The following is a 25,704-nucleotide window of genomic DNA, read 5'->3' on the forward strand; positions in this document are numbered from 1 at the left end:
CGATTACGATTTCGAAATCGATTCGTACGTATTTTAGGTAGTTAATAAAAAACGGAAGTAATTTAGGAATTAAAACTGTCACGATAATTTATAGGGCTGGGGATACTCGGACATTAGATTATATAAGCTTGGACATGTAAATTATGCGTGCGCTGCGATTATTTGTATTATTTTACATTTTCATGCATATTTTAATTACTTTCCAACAATTTGAACAAAATAAGTTTTGCCAAGCCAAATCAATGCGAACACATACTTACTTAATAAGAACTTGACAAGTTTCTTCATCCCCTCCCCAACCCACTGTCGGCAAATGCGCCCAAGTCAATCAAATGGGCTCCTTGTCGACACGGAAGAAGAAGATAGGTTAACCCTTAATCGGGGAAATAATTTTCCACCGGGCCAGGATGGACAAATTCAATATTCTCCTGAATGATAACACCTAACAATGCCTATCTTACAGAAAAATAAAGACAAAGTTTGTGTTTTATTTTAGAATTATTATTACATGGAATGCAATAGTATTAACTATTGCTTTTTTTAATTTTTATACTGATGATTTCGCACTTTAATTAAATTTTGAATAAAGGGACATTATCTCCCGGTTTTTGATATCAAATTTAAAATCCACGCACAAAACTCACTCAATAATCGGTCTCAGTTTCAATTCCTACACATTCAAATTTAAACACTGAATTAAACTTGCTAGTAATTACTTACATAACATAGTTTTTTACAATATCATAAAGTTAATTTTCGCCCTATGGATTCTCGGAACTGGTATTCCTGCGTTGAAAAAGAAAATCTCACAGATTGTTAATAAAGTGCTTGTCTAATCGTATTATTGTTATTATTATTTTTTTTATTTTAAAAACTTAATTTTATAAAATCGTTTACAACATAATTTTTGTAATAAAATATAAAATCAAGCCGGTGCGAGGGGATAGCGCTTCACACCTATCGATTGAACTCTCATGCTATGTTCAGCGTTACGCTATTTTTTTTAATGCTTGCTCAAGTTTGTTTACTGGTTGAGTACTTTTAAACAATTCCTAAACTAAGAAAAATCGGTGAAGAACATGCCTCGGGTTCAATCGGTAGGCATGTTCTGAGAAGTGACCGCGAGAATCGGGTCCTAATATTCACTCGGAATTGGAGCCCATGTTTGTCTATAATCATATTTTAGCGGGCCACCATAGACTAGGAAGGCGGAAATGGTATCATTATTTTGTCGGTGTATTTTGTCATGATGTTGGCATCATTGAAGCGTCGCAATCTCAAATAGACCAATGAAAACACAGGGTCAATTTTGAATTTGTTTGAGGTGGGGATTGTATGAGCCTGCCGCCATATTGTGTCGGGCTGTGAGTGCATGAAGTGAAAATTTCACATTTTACAGTGTAAATTCTTTGTCAATTTATTTCGGATTGAAACTCCTAAAGGTAAGTCTAATAATAACGTTAGTCTTTTTCATAAATACTTGATAACTCTGATAAATATGGTGATTCACGTGTAGATGCCGGTTGGTCCTTTCTAGTCCAGTAAAATCAGTCATTCGACCGACAAAATCGACTGCTCGCCTTTCGTTTTGGACCAGCGCATTTATTCTGAAAATTCTAGATATCGGATTCATCATATTTGTTATTTACAAGGACCTGGTATTACATGCAGAACAAGTAGATTGAAATCAATATTTAAAAAAACAATTAAGTTCTAAATCACAACGGTTTCTCTAATTCTGAAGTGCGTTTTTACTTACAAAAATTATTAACTTGAAAATATTGTGATCTTGATATTATTGTTGATTACTGGTTGTCTTGTGGCTGGCTTTTATGTGTAAGTGATTTTTCAGCCATTCACACAGCCATTGGGAATTCCTTTCTTTGTGATTACGATGAATCATCTTTATGAGTAACTCTTGACCGAGGGGAGTATAGGGCGACGTACTAAATAGGTACTTAGGCCTACTATCGGGTGGGTATGCCGCGTTGTTAACTTACGTTACTGTTAATTCCTCTTCCTAAATAGGTATATTACGTCCATATTACTACATGTTAAAATAAATATTACATTGGATTAGTTTAATAACTTAGGGCAATACAGCTGTGAAAGCTGTGTTCCGTTAAAGTTTCAATGATTGTTTAACAAAAAAGTTAATTCTGTTATCAGTTTCATTCAGTTATTATTAGGCGAGGTAGGTACCTACCTACCTAACTCCTAAAGTAGATGGAGTACTATACCGGCTTTCTAATTTACATTAATTACGCCTTCAAGTTTCTACGACATCTATTGTTGGTCCTTTTTGTATGCCTCCTGGGAATCTGACCTCAAGTCACGATAGTCTGATAAACTCATATTCTCAACACTATCTCTCACTATCCCCAGGCCTATATCAAATTCACTATTAAGGTTTTTGGGATATCAATGTAATCGCTTACTACTAGGTAGCTACTATGGAACCCACATAAATTCCATTTGCCCCTCATTTATTTATAAAACGACAGTTAAATTAATCAAATAATACGTATTACCTACCTACGTCGTGATTTACGATTCAAAACAGTAAATAAACATTTGCTACGAGCCGTCGGCGTTTTTCGAGACCATCCAGAACACTTGAACCTTTGATGAGATTTCTTATTAGCAATGTTTTACGTAGGTTGTTAGGTAGGTACTACCTACCTAGCCTACTTACCATTATTGTAGGGTAAGTGCGCTAGTTTTCGTCCAATTATCGGAGTTGCCAACTTTGTGATGCGAAATGAATATCTTAAAATACCCTTACTCATATGTATCATATGTCATTTTAGTCCTTATATAGTCTACTTTACGTTAATATTATATGACAATAAGTTAATGCCACGGGTTTTTTTATAAAAAATATTTTATGCAAAAGAGGCGATTTCACTAGTTTTCGTCCAAAAAAATCAGTTTTCGTCCTAGTTTACGCTAGTTTTCGACCACTGTGTAGAAAAAAGGGTGCTGTTGAATTATTAACTTAAAACCAATTCTACAATACAGTAACTATGGATTGTAGTATATCATTTGAAAGGTAATTTTGTTAGCTTTCAAATGATATCAAAAAGATTTAAATAAGTTTCTTACCTAAATTTAGGAAAATATTGCAATAGGTCGAAGGACAAATGGACGAAAACTAATCTACAGGAATAGCTAATTTTGGTTTTCGTCCACCCCAGTGCTTGCTCATGACGTCATGGACGAAAACACAACAACGTTTAAAGCTGTTTTTTGTTTTCGTCCACATCTTTTTAACGGTTTTCATGGGTTTATCACTGTTAAAAAGTGGACGTAAACTAAAATGTTTAATGTAATAGCAATAAAGATCATATTGGAAGAAAAAACATTGTATTTTGTAGGTCCATTGAAGTAAAATGATTATTAAAAATATTAACTAGGTGTCAGGGTTTCCGTCCACGTGGACGAAAACCAAAATCCTGCAAAATTGTTATGCTAGTATTAGTCCACTTAATTATCTAAGATTTCTATACAAAAACTTTAATAAACCCTTAAAATAGTGTTTATTATGCTAATAATTAGACATACGTGCCAAAAACATTACGTAAAGTAGCTAAAACAGTAATTAAACATATCATGAAAGTTCCCTACCGGCACGTTTTTTTTCTAACTTGACGACGTTTTCCATTCACCTGTGTGCAGCAGCAACTTCCGTAGATTTTTTTGGAGTTATTACTTGTCAAATTACATTTTCATGCAGGCAGAACTGTTACTTAGATATTATAGATTGTAACAAGTCCAAACTTGCACGGAAAGTTAGGTTTGTATTCTAATTTTCCGTATTTGTTTGTGGCAAGTCGGTCAAATGGACGAAAACAGGAGCTGGACGGAAAACCGGCGCAATTACCCTAACTAATTCATTACACATTCTAATTTAGTCAATAACACGTTGTTATCATCAATCGATCATGTAAACAATAATTAATAACATTCCCATTATGTTTTAATGAACTTCCGTGCGAAATATCCCACTTTAGAATACTTACCTGTCATTCAGTCAGTAAGTTGTAGAAGGTAGCTGTTATAATTATTGGTTACTAGCTTTTGCCCGCGGCTTCACCCGCGTGAAATTTCGTTTGTCACAGATCGTCATAAATTATTATAAGTTATTCTGGGTTATAAACAATAATACTGTAAAGTTTCATCAAAATCCGTTTAGTAGTTTTTGTGTGAAAGAGTAACAAACGTCCTGACATCCAAACTTTCGCATTTATAATATTAGTAGGATGATACCAGAACATGAAATACTTATCAAAATAAAAATAATGGTGCACCAACTTCTTGGTGATCATTAATTATCTAGCTTATACTGTTAAATTAATGAGCTCAAGCTGATAGCTGAGCGCAGAATCATAAATGTCGTCCGCGTGCGCGGTTCTGACGGTCGAAGTCCAACACAGAAGATGATGAGTTAAGATATCGTACTGATTTCAACTTCAATGTCTTTCAAAAAACAACAAGACAGGGACAATACTCCTGAAAATATAGAAAGTATGAAAAAAAAATCCATGCGCGCTTTCTTCATAGAGGAGCTATCATGTTCAATGTCACGATGGCGCCGCGCCACACGTTTAGATACCTACCACATCAGACAATACAAGTCGAAGAATGTTAAAAATAAAATCAGCAGGACAAAGTCAATTCATAGCAGCTTCTTTCATATTCAATCAAGACGACGAGAAGACCTTGGAAGTATACGTTGCGGGCGATACATTCGAACTTTCGGGGGCCTTCAAGGACGAATTACCTACATAGGTACTAGGATGCATGAATCATGCTTCGTGGTAATGCATCATGCAGTATGATGTGCTCTCTCTGTACAAACGTGGCGGTTTAGACTGCTTAGATTCCATTCCATGCGGCTGGTAGTTTCGCTGCTACCCCTGCAATGATATTAGTAAAAAACTGGGAAGGCTTACCGGCCTAACAGATTAGTGGTCTACAGCAGTGTTATCGAAGTGCGTGATCTGCCCTGTTTGACGCTAAAGAAGGTGCTTGATTCACCACAATCACCACATTACCTAGTTCCTATAGGGTGCTTACTAGATTCATAACGTTCTCAAAAGGCGGACATTGTTCCGTGCCTTCCACTAAGCACACTCATGCAAGCCATTATTTAAACATAAATGACAACACGATAAGTACATCGACATAAATAAATAACTATAATAAATAAGTATCACACTATGTTGTCAACATAACTGTGTGAGTTTTCATACTTGATTAAGTCTATACACGTTTTCATCTAGAAAGTATTTTTCAAGCTTTTAAATAAGGAATCGTTGTTGTATGGATGATGCGGGGCTTAGAATTTTAACTATTATATTTTTCGAAACCTCGAGTAGTCATGAGGACCTAGTAAATAAAGTTTTTCTTGAAGATGTAGGCAGAAACATAAATGAATCAAAGGAGTACCAACAATGGACAGTGCCATAATAGCTTTCCTGTTACCGATGGCTCATATGACTGGTGCAGAATTACTTGTGGTTTAAATCCGCAACCGCTTGCAGCCTACCTATCGATTTTCCACTTACCAGGCTAAGTTGTACATATGTTGTTGTTATTCCAAGAACCGATTTTTTTACCACCAGTTAAGTTTCACTTGCAGAAGTACACAATATTAACGTAGGTATATTCTGTATAATGTTTCCAAATAAATATTCTTACGAGGCCGATCGCGGCCGATCATTCGACTTCGTGTTTTTTAATAGCGGATTTTCATTTAATTTAAATAACAATTCTATACACATGATCTGTTATTAGAATCAGGATATTCAGTAGGGTGTAAAAAAACATCAGCTGGGCCAACATAGGGCTAAATGATTTGTTTAGTTCATTAGCGTGCTTAAACACGATCTATGTACCTACACAAACCCTTATTACTTATACTAAGAAGTACCTAATTAAATTACATTAGTTAACTATCTCAAGTTAAATATTTTTCAATGAAATGATAAGTAAATATAAAAAATAATTAAGTCGAATAATTCGAAGATAATTAAATACCTACATTATTTACATTTATGATAGATAATAAGTAATTTAGGTATTCTTTTTATATTTCTCAACAGTAAAACAATTAAGTTTCACAATTTATTTTCTACTCGAGCTAAGCTACTTAAGTTGAACCTAATTTGGTAATAAAACTAGAACGTAAAATAAAGGACGCACACGTAATTTACAAAAAAAAAAAACTATGCACTTATTCATACTCTAGCAACCAAAACAGTTTTTCAAGTTAGACTGCGCAAAGCTTCAAATCCTCGATTTCAAAAAGAAAGTCTATCATTGTATCTTTGTAAATTTTGTAATCTGAACTAACCTGAGTCATTTTGTCACAGACGAGAGATAGACTTGCCAGCTGCGAAATAGGTACCCATGTGTCCAGTGTTGAAGTTTTGGAACCAATCTGCATAATCAAAAGTTGATCGCCCTTAACAAGACCGGTCGCATTTAATACCGGCTGCTTAAAACTTACAGTGCTGCGGATATTATATCATCATTCGATGTGCAGCAGTGGAGTTACCTTTACGATTGAACATACGAGGCACAAGTCAAAGCCCTAGAGACATTGTTGTTAAAATTGTCAGCGTATTCCTCTAACAACCTCTTTTCCATTACGTTCCGCCTGGTGAAATTTAAAAAATTGCTTTCTGGTCATGAGCAGACAGAAGTTTCTAAACCAACTTTTCGAAAATGACCGATTTATACTAGAAGAACGTAATTCGATGGAGACTGAGATGAGTACAAGACCTTTGGTTACAGCTAATGTCTTTAGTTTTGTCTCTAAAATAATTGAATATACGAATAAGATTGTAGAAACGAGCTATCACAATAGGACCTTATTATACCGTATTTTATGCATTCTTCAATAAATGTTTCGTATGTGTTCGTTCCAGGTAGGATCAGGAGATAGATACTTAAGTAATAATAATAATATTCCTTCTGCCGAAGTCGGGTAATAAAGAAAGGCGTGCCCAACTTATCGCTGTAGGTTTTGCTAACATAATCGAAAGTCATAGTCATAGGAAGTGCGGTTAGTAAAAGAGCTTTAAAGATATTTTTTGTTACCAGATAAACTTTTTGACTGAATAGAAAAAAAGTTAGATTGTGAGTTGGTATTGTTGACCTTCAAGCGTGTTGAAATTAAAAAAAGAACTACCTTAACCTGACTTGTCACTCAAGACAATGTTAAGGTTGAGTGCCTGCCCAATAAAGTTAGAAAAAAGGGGCATGAAACAGGTCAATAACCCCAAATGAATGTTAAGTTAACGGACATGATGACTGGGCGGGCTGGGGCCTGTCTGGGGCGTAAGAGTATAGCCGCCATGCCATCTTCTATTTAGAAACATCACATTTTTTATCGCGATCTTATAAGAATGAAGATACTGGTTGGAAGTTGAAGAACAAATTAATTGTCTTTGCGATAATGTCGGATCAAGTTCAGAGTAACCATTTCCATATTCTCACTTCATCTGCTTCCCTTACTTTCCCAATACCCATGTTAGCCAGGGTGTGAAAATTATACCACCACACACAGTACATGGTGAAAATTAAATAACATGTATGTACTTAACTACAAAAATGCCAACATCGTTTGGATCTACACTTGTAGTGGATAGAGCTTCTGCATTGGATCACTTTTAGAAGTGATTTTATGAGATAATTCCAAACCAAAATCGCGCACAATGGCCGAATCATGAGGCTAAGTGCGGTATTCGATTGCCCTGCAAAACTATGAGATAATTCGCATGTACGTTTTGAAGCGCTGGTAGGGTAAAAAAATTATGAGACATGTAGAGGCTCCTTAAGAGCAAAATTACGATTTGTAAGAACTATTTATTAGTCTAAAGAAATAAAGAAATTTTGACTTTGACTTTGAAATTCGTGATCAAAATTTCATCAAAATCATTTTCATCCGAAATGGTGATCTTAAAGTCAAATCGTACCTCTCTTTCTTCATTTAAACTTTACTCTAGATATTATTTTTATCGCATACAAAATATCCTTATTCCATCCAACTTAATATGAACTAACATGAATACTATCTTACATACACAACAGTGTCGAATTCGTCATAGCCCCCCGCAAACATTGTATTACAGTAGAACGCCGATTATCCGAATTAATTGGGACCGGGGTCGATTCGGATAATCAAAAATTCGGATAATCGGACATAGACTGGTAATAAGAAAAAACGTGTTAAAAACGAACTGACACACATAGAATAAACTTTATTAACTGTGTTTGGAGTTCTACAATAACGCTCAGTTGAAAAATGTCTAGACTCCTGTGAGTTCCAACTTGTTACAATACCTACAAAACAAAACAAAAATTACTTGGTTTCAATTTTTTATATTACGCTTAGGACCGATTCGGATAATTGGCGATTCGGTTAATCGGCGTTCTACTGTACTTGGTAGCAGGCAGAGATAAGAATTGATCCTTGTGATGACTAATGTCACTGGTATTTGTGGTGTTTATTAGTGAAGAATGGGATTGTGAACGATAAATGCGACGATGCGCTAGGAATTCGGTCCACTGCTAATGACCAATGATAACTCATTGCTTCTACTCTCAGTTTCGTTTCCAACTCCGTGATAGTAGTGTGGTCGTCACGCCTTAGTTCTTTCTCGGACATTACAATTACAGTAAGTTATTACTTAAATATTTCTTAAGAAAAAATTCGTAGTTCCTAGTTTCCTGTGGAAGTCAGTGAGCACAAGTTCTCTATTTAATATTATTTTCTGTTAAAGCCAAAGGTAGGTGCGTTTTAATAAATAAAGCAGTTAAAATAAACCTTATTCCTTTGTTAAGAAGTTATTGAAATGTAACAGCGTTTGGTTTTCAAATTAAACAAAAGGAGTGAATCCAGAACATCGGGTTAAGTTTTCTCAAGTGAATGTATGGTCATGCATTGTGTGGACGAGACAGGTAACAATGAGTACACAAGCGCTCGTTGCAGTTTGTTTATCTGCGCACTCGCCGGGTGCATCGCGGTTCGCGGTGCAGTGTCGTCGAGAGCTATTTCGGTCGTCGGTTAACATTTATTTCGAGCGTATTCCCAGTGCCGTGACCCACTGTCATGCTTTGTATTCCAAATCGGTTCCCTGTACCTGCATTGTTTATTTTTAACTGAACCAACCCAAACAAAATGTTAACTGCAAAAATATAACACGCTAGGCGCTATGACTAGTTCTTGAATATTTGTAAAATATGGTTTGTTAAGTTTTTTCTTAGTGGAATTAGGTAGGTATATGAAGGGATTTCGGTTCCGAGCATACTTCCAAATGTCTTTTACTGATCAGGCGGTGCTATTTCTTCAGAGATAATAAAGTAATTACTTAACTCCCTTATTTGACTGTGAATTTAGGTGTAATTCTACTTTTTCGTTGTTCTCAGGTAGTCAACAAACATGGGTGCTAAGCAGAGCAAGCGCTCAGTCGATATAAGCGGCAAGGAGTCGGAAGGAGCCGGCGAAGTTGCAGCGGCCGGCGCGGGGGGCGAAGGCAGAGTCGAGGCACTCGGCGATGCAGATGCGCTCAAACCCCAGCTGAATGGCGACGCACATATTCACGAACAGACAGTAACGTATTTTTATTTATTTTATTTTTATCTTCTCCAAACGATGGTCATGTTTCCTTTGTTATTCTAATACCTTCGTAAGTAACATGCTATTTTTGGTATTAAGCTATTTTCGAATGAACTGGCATTTGCCCCTGCAACTTGTTAGCGCTAAAATTATCGTCAGCAGTTCCTTTTGAAGTACCTACCTGCTCTACAGCTAGTCTCGTGGGTAGACTAATGCCCGGTTTCTTACCTCGGCTATAAAACTGGTTTTATTAATCTTAAGAATCCTGGCGATCAGTTTCATCAACCAAATTTACCAATACATATTGTAAAGTTAAACAAACCATTCCACACAAGTCTGTGGAAGATAAAATATTTCGGAATAAGATCAGCAGTCACGAAACCTGTCTTTTTAGCTTTAGTGATAACAGGTAGGTACATGATGACGTTTTCAATAAACAATACGCGTTTATACACAGACAGGAATCGCTAATGGCTGCTAAAGTTCACTTTCCAGACACATCCCACGACTTCCTGTCCAGATAAAGGCTTCTTGGACAATCATACTGAGACCTTACCATTGTTCTCTTTAGAAACTAAATTCGAGTTTCGAGAACTAGTGTTGTTAAATTGTAGCGAATAACATAATCAACTTGACAAGCTAATTGAAATATTGGTGTAGGAGGCGGTAGATAGTTTAGTTAGTGATTTAAACAACTGAAACAATGCCAAGTTAGTCACCGCGGCACCGTCAAGATAACAAAGATCATTTTTTGAACATTTTTAGATATTGTATGTACGAGTCTTCCATCGACTGAGCCCATGGTCCCAGTCACAGAATTGACTTCTTAAATATATTTTTTCTTTCACCAATGTGCATAAATAAAAGATCTATTGTTTAGAAGCCGTTCGACAGCTTAATAATGAAGCCTTGAAATGATTGGTCAAATTGACAGATCCTTTCTTTATAAGTCTCAAAATAATGCGTTTTCTCTAAGCGTGTTTACAGACACTTTGGGGTTGACCTCTAGTAGGGTGTAAGGACGACTCGCTTCCAAATTGTTTACTAAGAAGCTGCGCCATTAGCGCGGAACGTAAACGCACGCCGAATCGAGACTAAATGATATCATGCATTTTAGGTCTTAAATTTTAAAGTGATGGCCAATTAAAAGGCGCATTTTCGATTTAAAGTCCATTTGGAAATATTTTTACAATAGTACCGAATCTTTGTGACTATGAGTTTACTTGTTATTGGACTATACGTAGACTAAAAATGCCAAGAGGAATAGTATTGAAGTTATCACTTTTAACTTGCAACTAGCCTGCTATAATCAAAAAGACTACGCTAGTGTTACATTACTATAAATAATTACTTGACCATAATTTTTTGATAATTCAAGGACAAAGAGAAACAACTCGATAGTGGCACACCTGAAAATGAAAAGGACGCGACCACTGAGAAGGAAGGGAAGCAGGAAGACTCCGACAAGGAGAAGGCCGAGACTCCCGTGACGAATGGCGACGGCGAGGAACAGAAAACGGAGAATGGAGACACCACACCCACTCCTGAAGATGCGAAAAAACCCAAAAAAGAGAAGGTAAATCTTATCCAATTATCCGTTTGATCTAAATTTCTTTTTGCGTCTTTTTTCTTACCGTTTTTGGGATTCCAAAAGTTAACTTTATATCGTTTACTTCTGATAAAAGATGGTTCAGATTTAACTTAAGCATTATGTTGTCGACAGGTGAAGAAGAAATGGTCGCTGAGGTCGATCAGTTTCAGCAGAAAGGACAAACCCAAGCAAGAAAAGAAGCAAAAAGAAGAGGAACCGAAAACAAATGGTGAACCTGAAAAAGTACCTGAGGAGGTATGTATATTTTTTTCCAACAGTATTTACGGCCTTTACGGTTTATTTACGGTCAGCTTACTTAACGTTTACTACAGACAGAGTAGGTACCAAGCACTGCGCGTTTTTAAGGCCAAAAATCCAGCTCGTCGTCAAATATTGGGCCAAGAACAAACTGATTTTATGTAAACAAACCAAATATTGTGATAAATCTTTTTCTCGTAAATACTATTTGTTTACATAATAATTAGTTCTGAATACATTGTTATTTTATTAATTATGAATAAATATTGAATAAGCATTAAAGCACCCTTATAAAGATAACAATTGACAATGGAAACTATCAAACCCAAATATTTAATCAAAGTTTAATGACAGCACAATGCTTACTTATTATTTTGCTATCATAGCCCAAATTGAATTGAATCCATTTTTTATTTTTGTAGTCATATAACATATCGGTTATTATTGTTTCCAAGGTTAGACTTCACAAAACAACGTCTCTTGTGCTTTTTTATGTCCTAAATTGTATATCTGATCGATTTGCTTTAGGGAGATAATGCGAGTGTATAAAAATAGTTTCGATTTACAATTAGGTCGAGGCATTGGTCTTCCGACGAGCAAATTAAAAGCTATAATGTGAAATCATGCACACGTGTTATTACAACTGGTACGAGGGCGCTCGCACGATTCACGCGTTGTTCTTCCTAACGGTCTTTTTTTTTTCACACTAATCCATAATATCTTTGCACATCATGTCGTAAACACGTGTTATCGTAACAATACCCCAAACCAAGTGCAAAAAATGTATTCCATCTTTTTCTAAACATACAGGGTTATTGCTAATTCAATGTCCTACTTAATCGTACTAATAAGTGAAAATAAAAAGCAGCAACTGTTATTTATGGGCGAAAAAAATCGCAATTAAGTGGCTTTATACTTTATATGAAACCAAAAAAGTATACTTTGCACTGTTTACTAATAAAATCAGTGTCTGGTAATTAATTAACGAGGTGTAAACCAATAAAATGAATTTATCGTATCATTGAAAAAGTTGGCTCACATAAAAGGTGTCCAACAAAGTGTTGATTTTCCTCGCGTTTATCATTCAATGTAACTTTCTCAAAATTAGGAAAAGATCTCATTTCTTTTGATGCCACTGAAGTAGAGCCATTCTTATTTCTAAAATTGACTTTTTGAAGTTACTTAAATTAAAATTTTACTGTTTTGAACCTCGATGCTAAAAAGAAATTCGATAGTAATCTCAGAATTCACAGACCAGTTCCCTAAAAAATAAAATTAAACAAAAAATCAGGGGAAACATTATAAAATTTATAGCTGGTCCTCACAGTCGTGTTATTAATGCAAAATTCTGATTAGTTTGGTTTATCATTGATTCGGGCATTACGACCTTGCGCCTCGAGCTCATCCGACTGGAAACAGCCGATTTCTATGACAAGTAAGTATTGCGTCGTAGTGCATTGCACCCGAGCCGGGCGGGCGCGAGAAACAATGCGCATTATAATTCAAAGTGGTGCTATATCCGTGCTAACCAAACTTGAGCCGCCATTGTTAACGACGATATCGCGACACTTAGTTCATTGAAGACTCGTGACGGCATCTTCCCTTACGATTTTGTCTAAATACAAGCGTCTTTTATTGAAAGTTACAACCGAAAGACGCAACACTTAATAATTATGTTTACTTCTCAAAATGTTTATTATCTTTGAAAATATCATTAAACTCTCAAATTGTTAAATGTATGACCATCAATGTTTTGTCCATAGATGTCCTTTGTCACAATGTCCTTAAAAATTAAACACCAATAACATTTTCGATTTTTATTCTGTTTATTCATTAGATATTCGATGGCGTTTATTGTATACCTAACTAGAATACGAATTTGAGTCTGTGAAAGTGTGTTCTATTTTATATAGAATTTGAAATCTACAATTTACATGAATTATTTATACTTACTACAACAATAAATGCAAATTAAAAAAATCATTAGCAAGTTCCTCTATTAATGCTATTTTAATACTTGGTTACTCGGTCGTAACGCTGAGTCCCGGTAGTGGTCTTCCGGCAGTAAATAAATACACATCGCTCGGCTTTTGTTGATGTTGTTACACTGTAATTTTAACGAAAAGGTAGGTGAAACAAATGTACTTATGTATACTTGTACGGGAATTAAAATAATAGCAATTATTATACCACAGACTAGGGTCGAGGAATTCCAGGATAATATAGGCGCAGTTGAAAATACTCTTGTAACTTTGAATCTAACAAATTTTTGAGTTGTGAAATAGATTTGCTGTGATAGTGAGTACGAATTCTCCTATAGATATAGGTAATTGAAGAAACATTAATTTGCAAGCATATTGGAACTAAAACTAATTGGAGCCGTATAAGAACCTACTCTAACTAATTCACTATGTAAAGTACTTGAAACGTTGAACTAACAGTCAGTCTTATCTTTTTAAACTACCTACCCGAAGAATAAAAGTGAAATCCTTTTGCCTTTTGTCACGTCGAGCTGATTTTGATTCACAGCTCCATAGACTCCATACATACTACTCTGCTGCAAAACACCTTACCTTGACTCGTTGGTCCGCAAACTGTGATATGATTTAGGGACAGTTTTACATTTTCAAGTGCAAAAAGTCACGGGGCCTGTTGCAGCAGGTTTTGCGACGCTATTCGTCGTAGGCGGTGGGTCCGGTCCGGATCTCTATCGTTCGCAGCGAGCCAATAATACGTAGGAGGTCGACAAACCGCTTCTCCCGTCTCAACCCTACTTCCTCAGCCTCCTGCGCGTCCTTTAGCCATTATTGCTGACCTAATATTACTGGTATTCAATGCAATGAAGTTCTTGGGCGATTCTCTGTAAGCTCGTAATCGGCTGTCCCGGCCGATTTTTTCAAAAAGCAATTAAAATATTTAAAAAAAACACACTCGTAATGAAACTTCAACCCCAAAACTTTACGGGCCCTTTGTTTTTAGAACCATAACTGTTTTTAGATTTTTTCTAGACTCGATTGAAGCCCGAAAAATACAGTCCCCTGGCTGTCCCCATCACTGCATTTCCGCCTAGAAATGAGATTTACGAAGAAGATATTGAAACTACATACATCTGGCAGCTCATAGCATGAAGAATAATAATGAAATTATATTATTTTCGTAAAACAAGCTCTCATTACCAATTTTATTTATTTAGTAAACTCCTGTAAACTTTGTCCCCAGAATTTTAATACAGTCCCCTGCCAAAAAATTAAATTCATAATATAAAAAAACTATAATAGCTACGATGTTTTTTTTTAGTGAAATGAAATGCAATTGCTATAAAATAGGCAACCTTGCCGAATGCGGCGTTGAGATGCCTATTTTTTTAGTGTCAGAGCGTCATTTGTGAGGTGAACACGCGCTTGAATCGCCACCACACACAGTCCTCTGGTAAGTCATAATATGCATGTTAATTACTTAATAATCTCTAAATAAAGTATAAATTGATATAATATTTATGTCTCAATTGATCGGTAGATTCTTAAAACATTATTTAACATCATTTTCGTAAATATTGTGAAATCTAGCCGAAATACACAGTCCCCTGGCAACAGTCCTCTGCCTGAAATTGCACAAATATGTGCATCAGGTCGCAAGTATTCATTCCTGGTCCATCCTCGGCTTTCCAAATAAATATAAAACACTAACAATGAGGCAGCAAGGTTCTGGAGTAGAGGCCATGTACCGGAAAACGCAGCGAGAGACAAGCGACACCGAGCCACCTTGTGGGTGGACCGACTACCTCATAAAGGTAGCAGGAAGGCGTTGGATGCAGGCCGCTCTACCAACTGTGCGATGTGGAAGTCATTGGGGGAGGGCGGGAGGCCTATGTTCAGCAGTGGACGTCCAGTGCTGAAATGATGTTGATGACTAACAATGAAAAGTGTCAGCTGCTTTTGCAACAGTGGTTCTTGTGAGCATTATAACGGAAAATCTTTAATCTGCTGAACCTGAATTGACCAAAAATTCCCCTCAAAGATTTGATGATGAAATAGCAGGAACGGGTGGTACTCGGAATTCAGTGCCTCAGAGGTTAAGGTTAATTTTTGATATGAATGTTTATTAAGGAAAGTTATTATTTCTGTAAATTTTTTATAAAGTCATTTTGTTTACTATTGATTTGCTATAAAATAATAAATAATTGATCAATTTAAAATGACTTTTTCTTAAAGTATAACAGTCCTCTGTCTCATTTAACAGTCCCCTGTCATGATTTCTTGGAAAATCGCTAATAACTCGGAAAATATTAATAATTTCAGTGGGACTCCTTATCTAACTAAAATAATAGTCAATTTTCTTTGAAATAGATCACGGTTTTTTGGAAAATGTTAAAAATAATTGCCAGGACAGCATTTGTATGGGACCTGTACGAGCTTACAGAGAAATGCCCTCTTATACACATACCTTTATTAATCACAGGAGAATAAGTTATTTTAACACCCTTGTGTTGAACAAAAGCGCGTGCCAATTCATGGGGGCTGCTTGATTTTTATAAGGGTTCTTCTTTACATTAGGTACGAATTACGTTTGTTTGTGTTGTATTGCATATTGCAGTTTGCATTGTTCAGTAAAGATAACTAGGATTGTAAGCTGTAACTTTTTAATACTGTAATGAGTATTCACTCCTGGACTCGCAAGTCTAGCTAGGTAATATCATATCTGAATCAGAAAATAAGTAGAATCATGCGCTAAAGTAACTTGAGCGCATATGGGTCTTCTTGCATGTTTACCAAATGCCACGGCGTCGCGCGACATGGCAGCACGGCTCATCTGTCGTATTTTCATAATACGGCTGTTGAATAGAGCATTGCCATAACAAGGAAGGGCTCCATTTCCTATTGACAATCAGGCCATTGTGTGAAAAAAAAAATGATGAGACTGCATTCTTCTGGAATCAGCCATCTTTTATTGGGACTTAAATTCCAGTGCATTGTTGTGCAATTAGGATAAAGTCCAGCGTTTTGTAGTTGAAATTTATTGAAGTATAAAACCCAACGATATTAAAACCACAATATATTTCATTCTATAAATAAGTTATTATTCTTGACTCACGTTGTTTACTCACAAGTCAACAAAGGGCTTCATAAAACTGATTAGTTCGGATTCCCTTCTATATGTGGTTGTTTGTTTATCACATTACTAGTCTGGCTGTGTATGACTGGGGCCTGGGATATGCTTGTCCCTTATAAAATATAAAAAACTGCATCAAAATTCCTCATGTAGTAAATAATTAGCATGTTAGTTAAAAAAAAATAAGATGGTAAAATAATCAACTTATTTCAAATTCTTCATTGCTAATTAAGGGATGTAGAGTATGTATTTTGATATTAAATACTGCCGTTGGGCTTTTCAGGGGCATTCGGATTGTAGTTAGAATATTTCCAGTCTGTAATTGTTAGATTTCAAAATTTACTCTTAAAGGTTTTCTTTTAACTGAAAAGGCAACACAGCGGAGAAAACAAACTTATTGTGATAACTCGTCTGTTGGATCGCGTAAACGGTGCCAAGACAGGGCGTTCAACTAGTGATAGTAGCTAGCTCGTATAAGTTATTATATGATAGTGCGAGTGAAGCGAACAGGGCGCGATGCTATCTCCGCCGCGCCGTTATTTATTGCCCATGCAAATTACAGCCGTTCGTTGGTCACCGGTGCACCTTGTGTTTATTTTGTTTATTAATTCCAGACACTAAAAATGTCTACGGCATATTGGCTTTTTGATGCCCGTAGTGTGCCATTGATGCAATATTTTCATCATTGCCAACAATCGAAGCGCAAATGTGACTTTGTTTACTTAATGCATCGATGGAGAACACCCTTTGGATTTTTAGTAGAGCGGAAATTAATTTCGGAGCTCATGAGGCACTCGTGCCATTGTAATCACATTGTGTGACTCATCGTAGTTGCCATCGTTGTTCATATACCGTTACCACTGTTGGATGACCTTAAACAAAAACATATTTAAATACCTCTTTCCTCGGGTCATATCATGTATGGACTAGAAACTACATCGCACACACAGATATTTGACGCTACAAGCAGCTATTTGACAACAATCGTAGGCACAATCTGCAGCGCAAGAAAGTAGCGATGACCCCATTTGTATTATTGTTCTCTAACCTCAGATACACTATGAAAACTCCACATAAATTCGAAGATTTACTGCGTATATTACCATGACTCGTACCAACGACGCGATGTGCTCATGCAAACGTGTGTAAAGTTCAGGGCCAACCTGGAATCGTAACTAGTGATTTCGATTCTGGGTACACAATATGCAGTAACTAAACCTGTAGTACTTTATAGAAAATTGGCTTGAAATTATAATTACGATTAAAACCGACATAATAGCAATAAATAACAATGTTCATTTCCTATAAGTACCTACGTGCTTAAATGAAATGAGTGTCCCTGTTTACGGCAGACCGTTAACTTCCCGTGCTCGCACAGTGCTCGAAGTGGAAAGTATTGTTTTAGTTCCGATTCCGTTGCATTCGGACGTTATTCGGTTATGTTTCCTTGCGAAATGCGAAGACCTTGCCGGATTATAAATCCACCATCAGCATCGCCTGGAAATGAAACGTAATATTTATGCGAAAATTATTGCAATGAGGGTGTTCGCGTATGAAAAATCCGCCAGATGGCAATACGTAGACGCGAGGTCCAAATTTTTTTTTTTTTTTTTTTAAAAAGATTATTAGTAATTTGTTATTACACAAATTACTAATATTCCCGTTAGCCCCTCGTACTAAGCTAAATATGCTTGTGTCACGAGTGAGCTCACCACAATAGTCGAGCGGCGGCGGGGACCGAACCCGCGTTCCCCGGATCACGAGTCGGCCAGTCCGACCCCTTCACCGTTCGGCTATCGTGGCTTCTTGCTGCATGATTGGTTATTTTTGACATGACATTGACAGATGTGTCAAAATCCACCAATCACGCAGCAGTCAGACCCCACATCCACGTCCCGCCATCTAGCGGATCTTTCATTCGCGAAAACCCTCATTATAACGTTTAAGGTTACATGGAAACCTTAAAACCTACTGGTGTATGTTTAATTTTCAGCTTTACCTTTTTGATTTTTCTTGCTAGTAGTTTCTATACCACACCCATTTCCAATGAACTGAACGCGCACTAATTCTGCAAATATTATGACTTAGATATGACGAAAACATGTTTATATTCCTCCATCGTTATGCTTCTCTCACCCGCCCTTACGCCAAGTTTGCCTGTTTCTTTAGGGACACATTTTCATGTTATTGTGAAGAGACTGACTTGAACCACTCTTTTTTTTTTATATAACTTGTTCACTTGAACAGTTTTAGCGATGGAAAAATGTGATCTGCTCACATCACTAGATTAGTGAAATACTCGAGGCGTGTCTTTCTACCTCAGTAAACAAAGACGTCCTTGTACGCTAGTGTCGATTTATTGTCCACCACAATCCTGCGGTTGCAATTGGATGTATGGATTATTATTTGAATAAATATAATAAAATACAATTTACTGATAATTTAAGATTATTTAATTGCAAATAAATATACTTAAATAACTTTTAATTTTGGCAATATTTTCCGTATTTCGTTTTTAATTAGCAGATTTTTTTGACACATTTAATTGACTCGTGTCTGAAATAATAACATAATTATTTCTGAAAATTGACTTCGTTTCGTCGTCGTCGTTTTAGTCTAGAATTTAAAAACAAAATCCTGCCCCTATTAAGGCCGATAAACTGATTGACCGTTTAAGCTTTAAGTATAATAACGAAATTGTTTTCTTCGATCACATTTTAGATTTAGGTTAATTAAAATTATAAAATCATCAGATGAGATTGAATTATTATTGCAAAAGTATAGCTAGCACATCCATAAATTCAAATCCAAAAATGTAATACACAAATGAATTGCTAATATACCGAGTGTCAACCCTATTTATGACGACTGCAATATAATATGTCTTTGATCCTGACCATTGAAGGGTAACTGCTTATCTAAAAATGAACTCCAATCTTCCGTTACGAATATTGCGGTATAAATTATAATGCGCACTTTGATTTCCCTTCAGTCTCGTGAAGTCCTCCATAGGGTACACCTCTTATTATATTTGGTATCATGGCCGACGATAAGGTACCTACACTTAGTGCTGTTTTATAATGTTAAAATGTGAAGTGATCTAGAAAAAATATTTGTATTTTGTCTTGGTTTAACTGTGAAAATTCATTTTTGTTTCATAGGCGGCTGAAGTAGTCCCTGAACCGGTAGCAACCGAAGTTCCAGAGGTGAAATGTGAAGTCGAAGCTAAGGATGAGAAAACTCCCGAAACTCCCGTCACTGAACCTATCACAAATGGAAGCAACACACCCGAGTCACCGAAAGAAGAAATACCAATGGCTGAAGAATCAGCTCCTGTCGCGAGCCCCGAATCCGACAAAACTGAGGAAGCACCCAAACCTGAAGCGGAGCCAGAACAGCTGCCCGTCAATGGGCTGTCTCTAGAAGAGAAAACTGAAGCGCCTGAGGTTCCAAAGGTCGAAGAAAGTCAACCTGATGAATCTCCTGCTGAATCTACTGAAACCGCTCCTGCTGTTGAAATTCCTGTCCAAAAAGAGGTTTGTGTTGAACAAATGCCTTTGATAGAGCCCACGCCTCCACCACTCCCCGCAAACCCTCCTCCCTCTTCAGTGGCGTCTTTTGCAGCCACCACTATGGCACCAGACTTGACAGACGCTTCGCTAGCTAACACCACTGAAACCGCAAATTCTACACCACCCGCAGTCCTAGATACTAAAACAGTCACGTCTAATGAAAATACCACTGAAACCCAAGCTGATCTTACTAATTCCGAAAATAGATCTGAAGTTCCCTCATCTTTACAAAATACGGTTGAACAAGCTGAGGAAACAGCAAAGCAAGCCGATACCCTACCTAGCGAGACGGCTGATAAAGTAGAAGTTATTACCAGTTCTCCTGTTGATGAGAAGGAATCTTCATCTTTAAACACGAATAATAAATGTGATGTTGTTCTCAAGGAGCAAACCCTACCTAGCGAGACAGCTGATAAAGTAGAAGAAGCTATTACCAGTTCTCCTGTTGATGAGAAGGAATCATCATCTTTAAACACGAATAATGAATGTGATGTTCTCAAGGATCAAACGGATAACGCTTCTAACGTAATAGAAGATCTAGAAAATAATGTCGTCAATGATTCCGACAAACCAGAAGATGTTTGCAAAATCACACCAAACCAGGTGGCATCGGAGGATACTGCTGAAGAGAGTGAAGTTCAAGATAATGCGGAATCACCCGTCGAGCCCGTGTCCGAATCTCCCGTAATCGCTACACCTGTGCCGGAATCGGTAACAGAATCGCCAACCACCGAAGACTTGCCGCCTCCTCCTCCGATGGATGACGTTATCGATGTAGTAAAAACAGAAGTCTCAGTGGAACAAATCGAAACTTCCGAGCAAGAAGTGACGCACCAACCGAAAGAGATCGTAGTCAACAGCAATTACTCGAACGACGTCACCGAAACGAACCATTTAATCGACGACGAAACACTCAACGGCAACGAGGAGACGGAACACGAAAACCTAAAGAACAAAATAAAAGATTCTCTCGGCAACGTGATCGAGAGCATCGAGTGCAACGGCAATACCGATGAGGCGGCCACCGAGACCGCGGCCCCGGCGAAGAGCTCGCCCGAGGAGTCGCTGCCGCCGTCGCCGTCGGAGGGGGAGGGGGAGGCGGGGGCGGAGGCGTCGGACTCGTTCCCGGCGCCGCCCTCCGACGCCACGCCGCCCGAGCCCGACTGCGCACAGGTGAATACCGCCCGGGCCCGCCCGCCCTCATGTAGTGGATTAGTCCCGTAACCTAAGGAGCGTTTGACACCCCGTTAACAGTTCTCGTATTTAGTTTCATGTGCATCTTCTCTGCCAGCATGTGTGGACAGTCAATAACCGGAAGACGTGTGCTCGTTTGATACGTTTCACAGTTTGTTATCTACCATACGTGGCCGCAGGCCTCGTCCTATCCTTGTATCCTTTCCCCGATGCTTGATTCGACTTTTGTAGAATGTGTGATTAATGAGTAAACTTAACATAGCATGACGAGTATAACTGAGCTTCAGTGCTAACACTTAATTTACTTTTAGTATGTAAGTTGTATTTCAATATTGTAATTTTGACAATTCACAAATATCTATCACATTCCATTTAAAGTATTTATTATAATTTATTTAGAGCTAGATGCCAGATAATTATTTAATTTTGTAAATATATATTGATAAAGTGTAACTACATTTTTTGCATGTGACAAAATGATGCATAATCATGGGTAAAAAACAGTGATTGAGATCATTATGTTTTTGTATTAAAACTTATAATAACAGCTAGAACACTTTAATATATTTTAGAAAAGTTAAAAAAGAGAATCAAATGACATCTAAAATTCCAATTCTAGGAATCGCTGCCAATGTCAGACAAAATCGCTGAGTTGATCCCGGAAGTTCCTGTCGTGCCCGAGCTAAAAGCTGAAACGGTACGTAGCTGACGTTAGAGATAATGTGCGTCCAGTTGTGGCCGGCGCGTGCTGACGCTGTGTCTGTTGCAGGAGTCGGCGGTGGTGGCGGCGCAGTAGGCGGCGGCGGCGGCACGCGGTGTCTTTGAAAATGAGCCTTTAATTTATTTCTGTTTAGTACTACGGTGTGATATCGAACCTAGTTCGATTGCTAATTTTACATTGTCAAAGATGTGGATTTCGGTTCCAAATGTGACTCCATATAGAAGATTGTAGTATAAGTTTAGCGTGCTTTTGCTTTTGTAAAATTAAGATTTTATACATTTTTATTCGCTAGGATCGAGTTTTTTTATAATTATATACAGTAAAAGTTATATAGACAGTATACGGTGCGATAAGTTGGTGCCATTATTACAGGGGTTAGTTTGTCGTCGCATGTTGTTCGCTCTTAAATTACGAATTGTTCATTTCGAAATATGTTATTAATTGTTCAGCGATTGATAATTTATTTTCAAAATGTGGCGTAGCAATATCTCCCCTTAGGATATTTTAGAATATATTGGGTTCATTATATTTATCACAAACTTGAAAATTCGACATCTCAGTTAGTTATTATGCGTTTCGGGCAAAGTCCGTATCAGGGTTGAGTTGAAAAGCAAATAACGTGACAGTACATACAGTATTGACAGTTTCCGCTAGTTGTAAGTCAAGGTAAAAGACAAAGCAATACGTAACTATGTTCATTGAATGTTTTCAATGCGTACTGTTCACTGAGATATCAAACCCAGCGATTTCGTAGTTCTTTTTTAAATGTCTTAATTATGCTGTATGAAATGGCACCGCAATATGTCGATGCACACCAAGTGCAGCCCTTCTAATTATGCGAATATCTTTAAAACCTTATTAATATTATGAGCCCAGAAATTGATTGATGGATGTTTTAAAGAGCTGGCCACGCGAGGCGGCTGTTGTAAATAATTGCACAAGCTATGTGCATGGAGACTATGATTCGTACGCCCACCCGGGAGATGTTAGGCTTTTTGGTTGGAAAAGCTGATAACATGAGTTTATATTTTCACTAGTATTGAATACCACTGGACGATGATACTCGTATCATCGGCTTTAAGTAGTTCAAGGACTTATTATAATGTATATATGAATAATTGAGTATTTTCTGTTACTTGTATGTCAAATATTTGATATTAAATTTGTATTCTGTAAATTGTTAAAATGAAGAAAAACATCAATTTAATTTTATCTCATTGTGTTAATTAATTTTTCTTTTGCAGTTTTACGGATTTAATTTTATTCATTTCTTATGAATAATTATTGATAAGTTGTATAAATTAAGATTTTTATTAATTGGCTCTCTCTATGAACTCATGTAATTTAAATTAGCTGTTGGTAAGGGATTTTACGTGAGACATGTAAGGTTTGAATCTAACGAAAATCTCCAAGTAAGTCATCGTGTCAATTTGGCGACGGATGAGATGACATTATAAAGTAACTATTGGATAGAAATTTTCTTACAATTTTGGACTATATCAGTGGCCAAGTTTTTTGAATAATTATTGATATACAATTTTTATGCATATACAGACATAATTATATTGTAACATTTAGATTTTGTAGCATGTGTAACAAGTTAGTAAGGCAGCTAAGTACCTACAGCTGCTAATTAGTATATCGGACTCCACCTCATACATACGATTAGATGATTCATAAGGTTTGATAATACTATACATTAATGTGTATTTTTTGTGTCCAGAAATTATGTGAGTTTCATAATCATTTTTGTAATTTTATACATTTTTTAAGAAATTTGAAGTGACACATCTGCATGACTGGGGAAAATAATGTTTAGCAGTAAAATGAGTGAGACATTCCATATCAAATGCTGAAGAACATGTACATTAATCCAATGTTTGCTAGTAGCCGTTTCTCAGCGCCTGATAGTTGGACTTAGCTTTAGTAATTTAATGAATTATGGCTTAATTTAAATAAATCTGATGTGTGTAATTAAAACATGAGTGTTTTCCTCATGCTAACATGTATTAATAATATCATTTTTACTTTATGTTTAATGAATTAATGTCCAAGCATTATGATTCCTCGGTAGCTCCAGCATTCTGTATTATTTGTTTGTGATGTCCTCCTTAGGTATCTGAGATGATTGTGTAAACATAATTTTGCTCACTATAGCTATTTAAAATTGTATATGATAAAATATATGTTATTCCAATTTTATTAAACTTGATGTTGATGTGTGAATGTCTCTAATCAATAAATTTTAAAATTCAAAACAGCTTGTTTTGTTCATTTATTAAATGTTTTGTGCGGTACAGGCTTAGATAATCGATGAAACGTGTTCGATATTTTGATTTTCGATCATTTGTAATTCGATATGGTGTAGGTAACCCACTTTAACCGGCTTATTCCACTATTCCCCGTTGACAATAGTGTTGTTAAAAACGTTGGGGAATAGTGGAATAAGCCCTTTAAATTAAAAATATTTTTGAGAGATAAATAATAAAAATTGAGATTGGTTCTAGGTTTTGTGCGTAGATTTCAAATGTTTTATTTTATCTAAAAAGTGGGAAAGGGGTTTTACGGTAAATAGTAATTCCCTTTATTCATAACGGCATGCAAATTGCAAAATTTTATCAGTGGGAAATCATTTCCCATTCTTAAAAAGTGCAATACTAAATAAGGCCTTAGTCCAGCAGTGGACGTCATTTGGCTGAAACGAACTAAATAAAACTGATAGCTTTCATACATTTTAATCAGAAAATAAAAAGCTTATTAGGCTTTTTCATTGAAAAAATACATAGGTACATACTACATACCTACGACAGTTTCTTCTTCGAGTTCTTATTTGATTAGCATTTTGGTCTTGTTTTTGTTATTGATTGGAAAATGGAAAATATACATAGGTTACTGCGTAGATAAGTAGGTGCAATAAACGGACACACAAAACTTGTAGGGTAAGTGCGCTAGTTTTCGTCCAATTATCGGAGTTGCCAACTTTGTGATGCGAAATGAATATCTTAAAATACCCTTACTCATATGTATCATATGTCATTTTAGTCCTTATCCCTTTCAGCCCAGCCGAACACAATTGTGACGTTAGTTTAAAGATAAATTTTGGCGGTATTTTAAGGCGTAAGTGATCGGGCCCACAGCCGCACGATTGTGACGGATATGCTCTATCCTAAGTGTATAACTTAAAAAATAATTGAGATAGATTTTTTTCCTTATTTTTCCTAAAGTAGTCATGACTATGTCCATCCTGCGGCGCCGGCTTATCCTTGAATTTTGGGACACGTTGTATAGGCAAACCAAGATGGTGTAAATTGGACCTTGGTCCCCGAGCACAACACCCGCTCGGAAGGAAGCACTAACATCTAGCTTCCTTATTGTGGATCAACATCATATCCCACAGCCTTTTTATGCAAACCTGGAACCAACAATGGGAAATTAATACCCACTAGGTAATTCTAAACGAAATTTCTCCAATAAAGCTTCTAGGTTCTATTATAGCTAAGCGCTCAGAAAATTAGTCTATAGCCCGACCAGGAACATAAAAACCCTCGCCATGTTGCGGAAAACTAGTGGTACTAATTTCTTTTAATGGCAACAGTAACTGAAAACTTCATTGACATGTCACCTTGCATGT

The 25,704-nt window shown here is 36.6% G+C and overlaps 1 protein-coding gene and 1 long non-coding RNA gene across 4 annotated transcripts; one reads left to right on the plus strand and one right to left on the minus strand.

The window, feature by feature from the left end:
• The first annotated feature begins 1,281 nt into the window (after positions 1 to 1,281).
• On the plus strand, positions 1,282 to 24,333 carry LOC135072473 (A-kinase anchor protein 200). Of its 3 annotated transcripts, none has more exons than XM_063966389.1 (8): positions 1,282 to 1,442; positions 9,439 to 9,622; positions 11,007 to 11,204; positions 11,352 to 11,474; positions 19,748 to 20,122; positions 20,543 to 21,331; positions 21,972 to 22,049; positions 22,122 to 24,333. In XM_063966389.1, exons 2-8 carry the CDS (start codon positions 9,452 to 9,454, stop codon positions 22,146 to 22,148), a joined length of 1,761 nt encoding a protein of 586 aa, XP_063822459.1. In that variant the 5' UTR covers positions 1,282 to 1,442; positions 9,439 to 9,451; the 3' UTR covers positions 22,149 to 24,333. The 3 variants fall into 3 exon arrangements, with proteins under 3 accessions (XP_063822459.1, XP_063822460.1, XP_063822461.1); XM_063966390.1 differs by lacking the exon at positions 1,282 to 1,442 and adding an exon at positions 8,596 to 8,687; XM_063966391.1 differs by lacking the exon at positions 1,282 to 1,442 and adding an exon at positions 9,044 to 9,255.
• On the minus strand, positions 12,010 to 18,965 carry LOC135072472 (uncharacterized). Its single transcript, XR_010257445.1, has 4 exons — positions 18,586 to 18,965; positions 17,903 to 18,083; positions 15,921 to 17,458; positions 12,010 to 13,584 (listed from the first exon to the last, which is right to left on the minus strand). It is a non-coding gene; the product is annotated as an uncharacterized LOC135072472 (long non-coding RNA).
• Positions 24,334 to 25,704: the final 1,371 nt, after the last annotated feature.

The sequence above is a fragment of the Ostrinia nubilalis genome, chromosome 6 (assembly GCF_963855985.1).
Source record: "Ostrinia nubilalis chromosome 6, ilOstNubi1.1, whole genome shotgun sequence".
Classification (NCBI taxonomy): Eukaryota; Metazoa; Arthropoda; class Insecta; order Lepidoptera; family Crambidae; genus Ostrinia; species Ostrinia nubilalis.

Excerpts from the sequence above, each read along its gene's own strand:
- LOC135072473 (XM_063966389.1), top strand. The coding sequence starts at position 9,452 with ATGGGTGCTAAGCAGAGCAAGCGCTCAGTCGATATAAGCGGCAAGGAG. Across the intron at positions 21,332-21,971 it reads CCGAGCCCGACTGCGCACAG|GAATCGCTGCCAATGTCAGA; the intron begins GTGAATACCGCC and ends TTCCAATTCTAG. Across the intron at positions 22,050-22,121 it reads CCGAGCTAAAAGCTGAAACG|GAGTCGGCGGTGGTGGCGGC; the intron begins GTACGTAGCTGA and ends TGTCTGTTGCAG.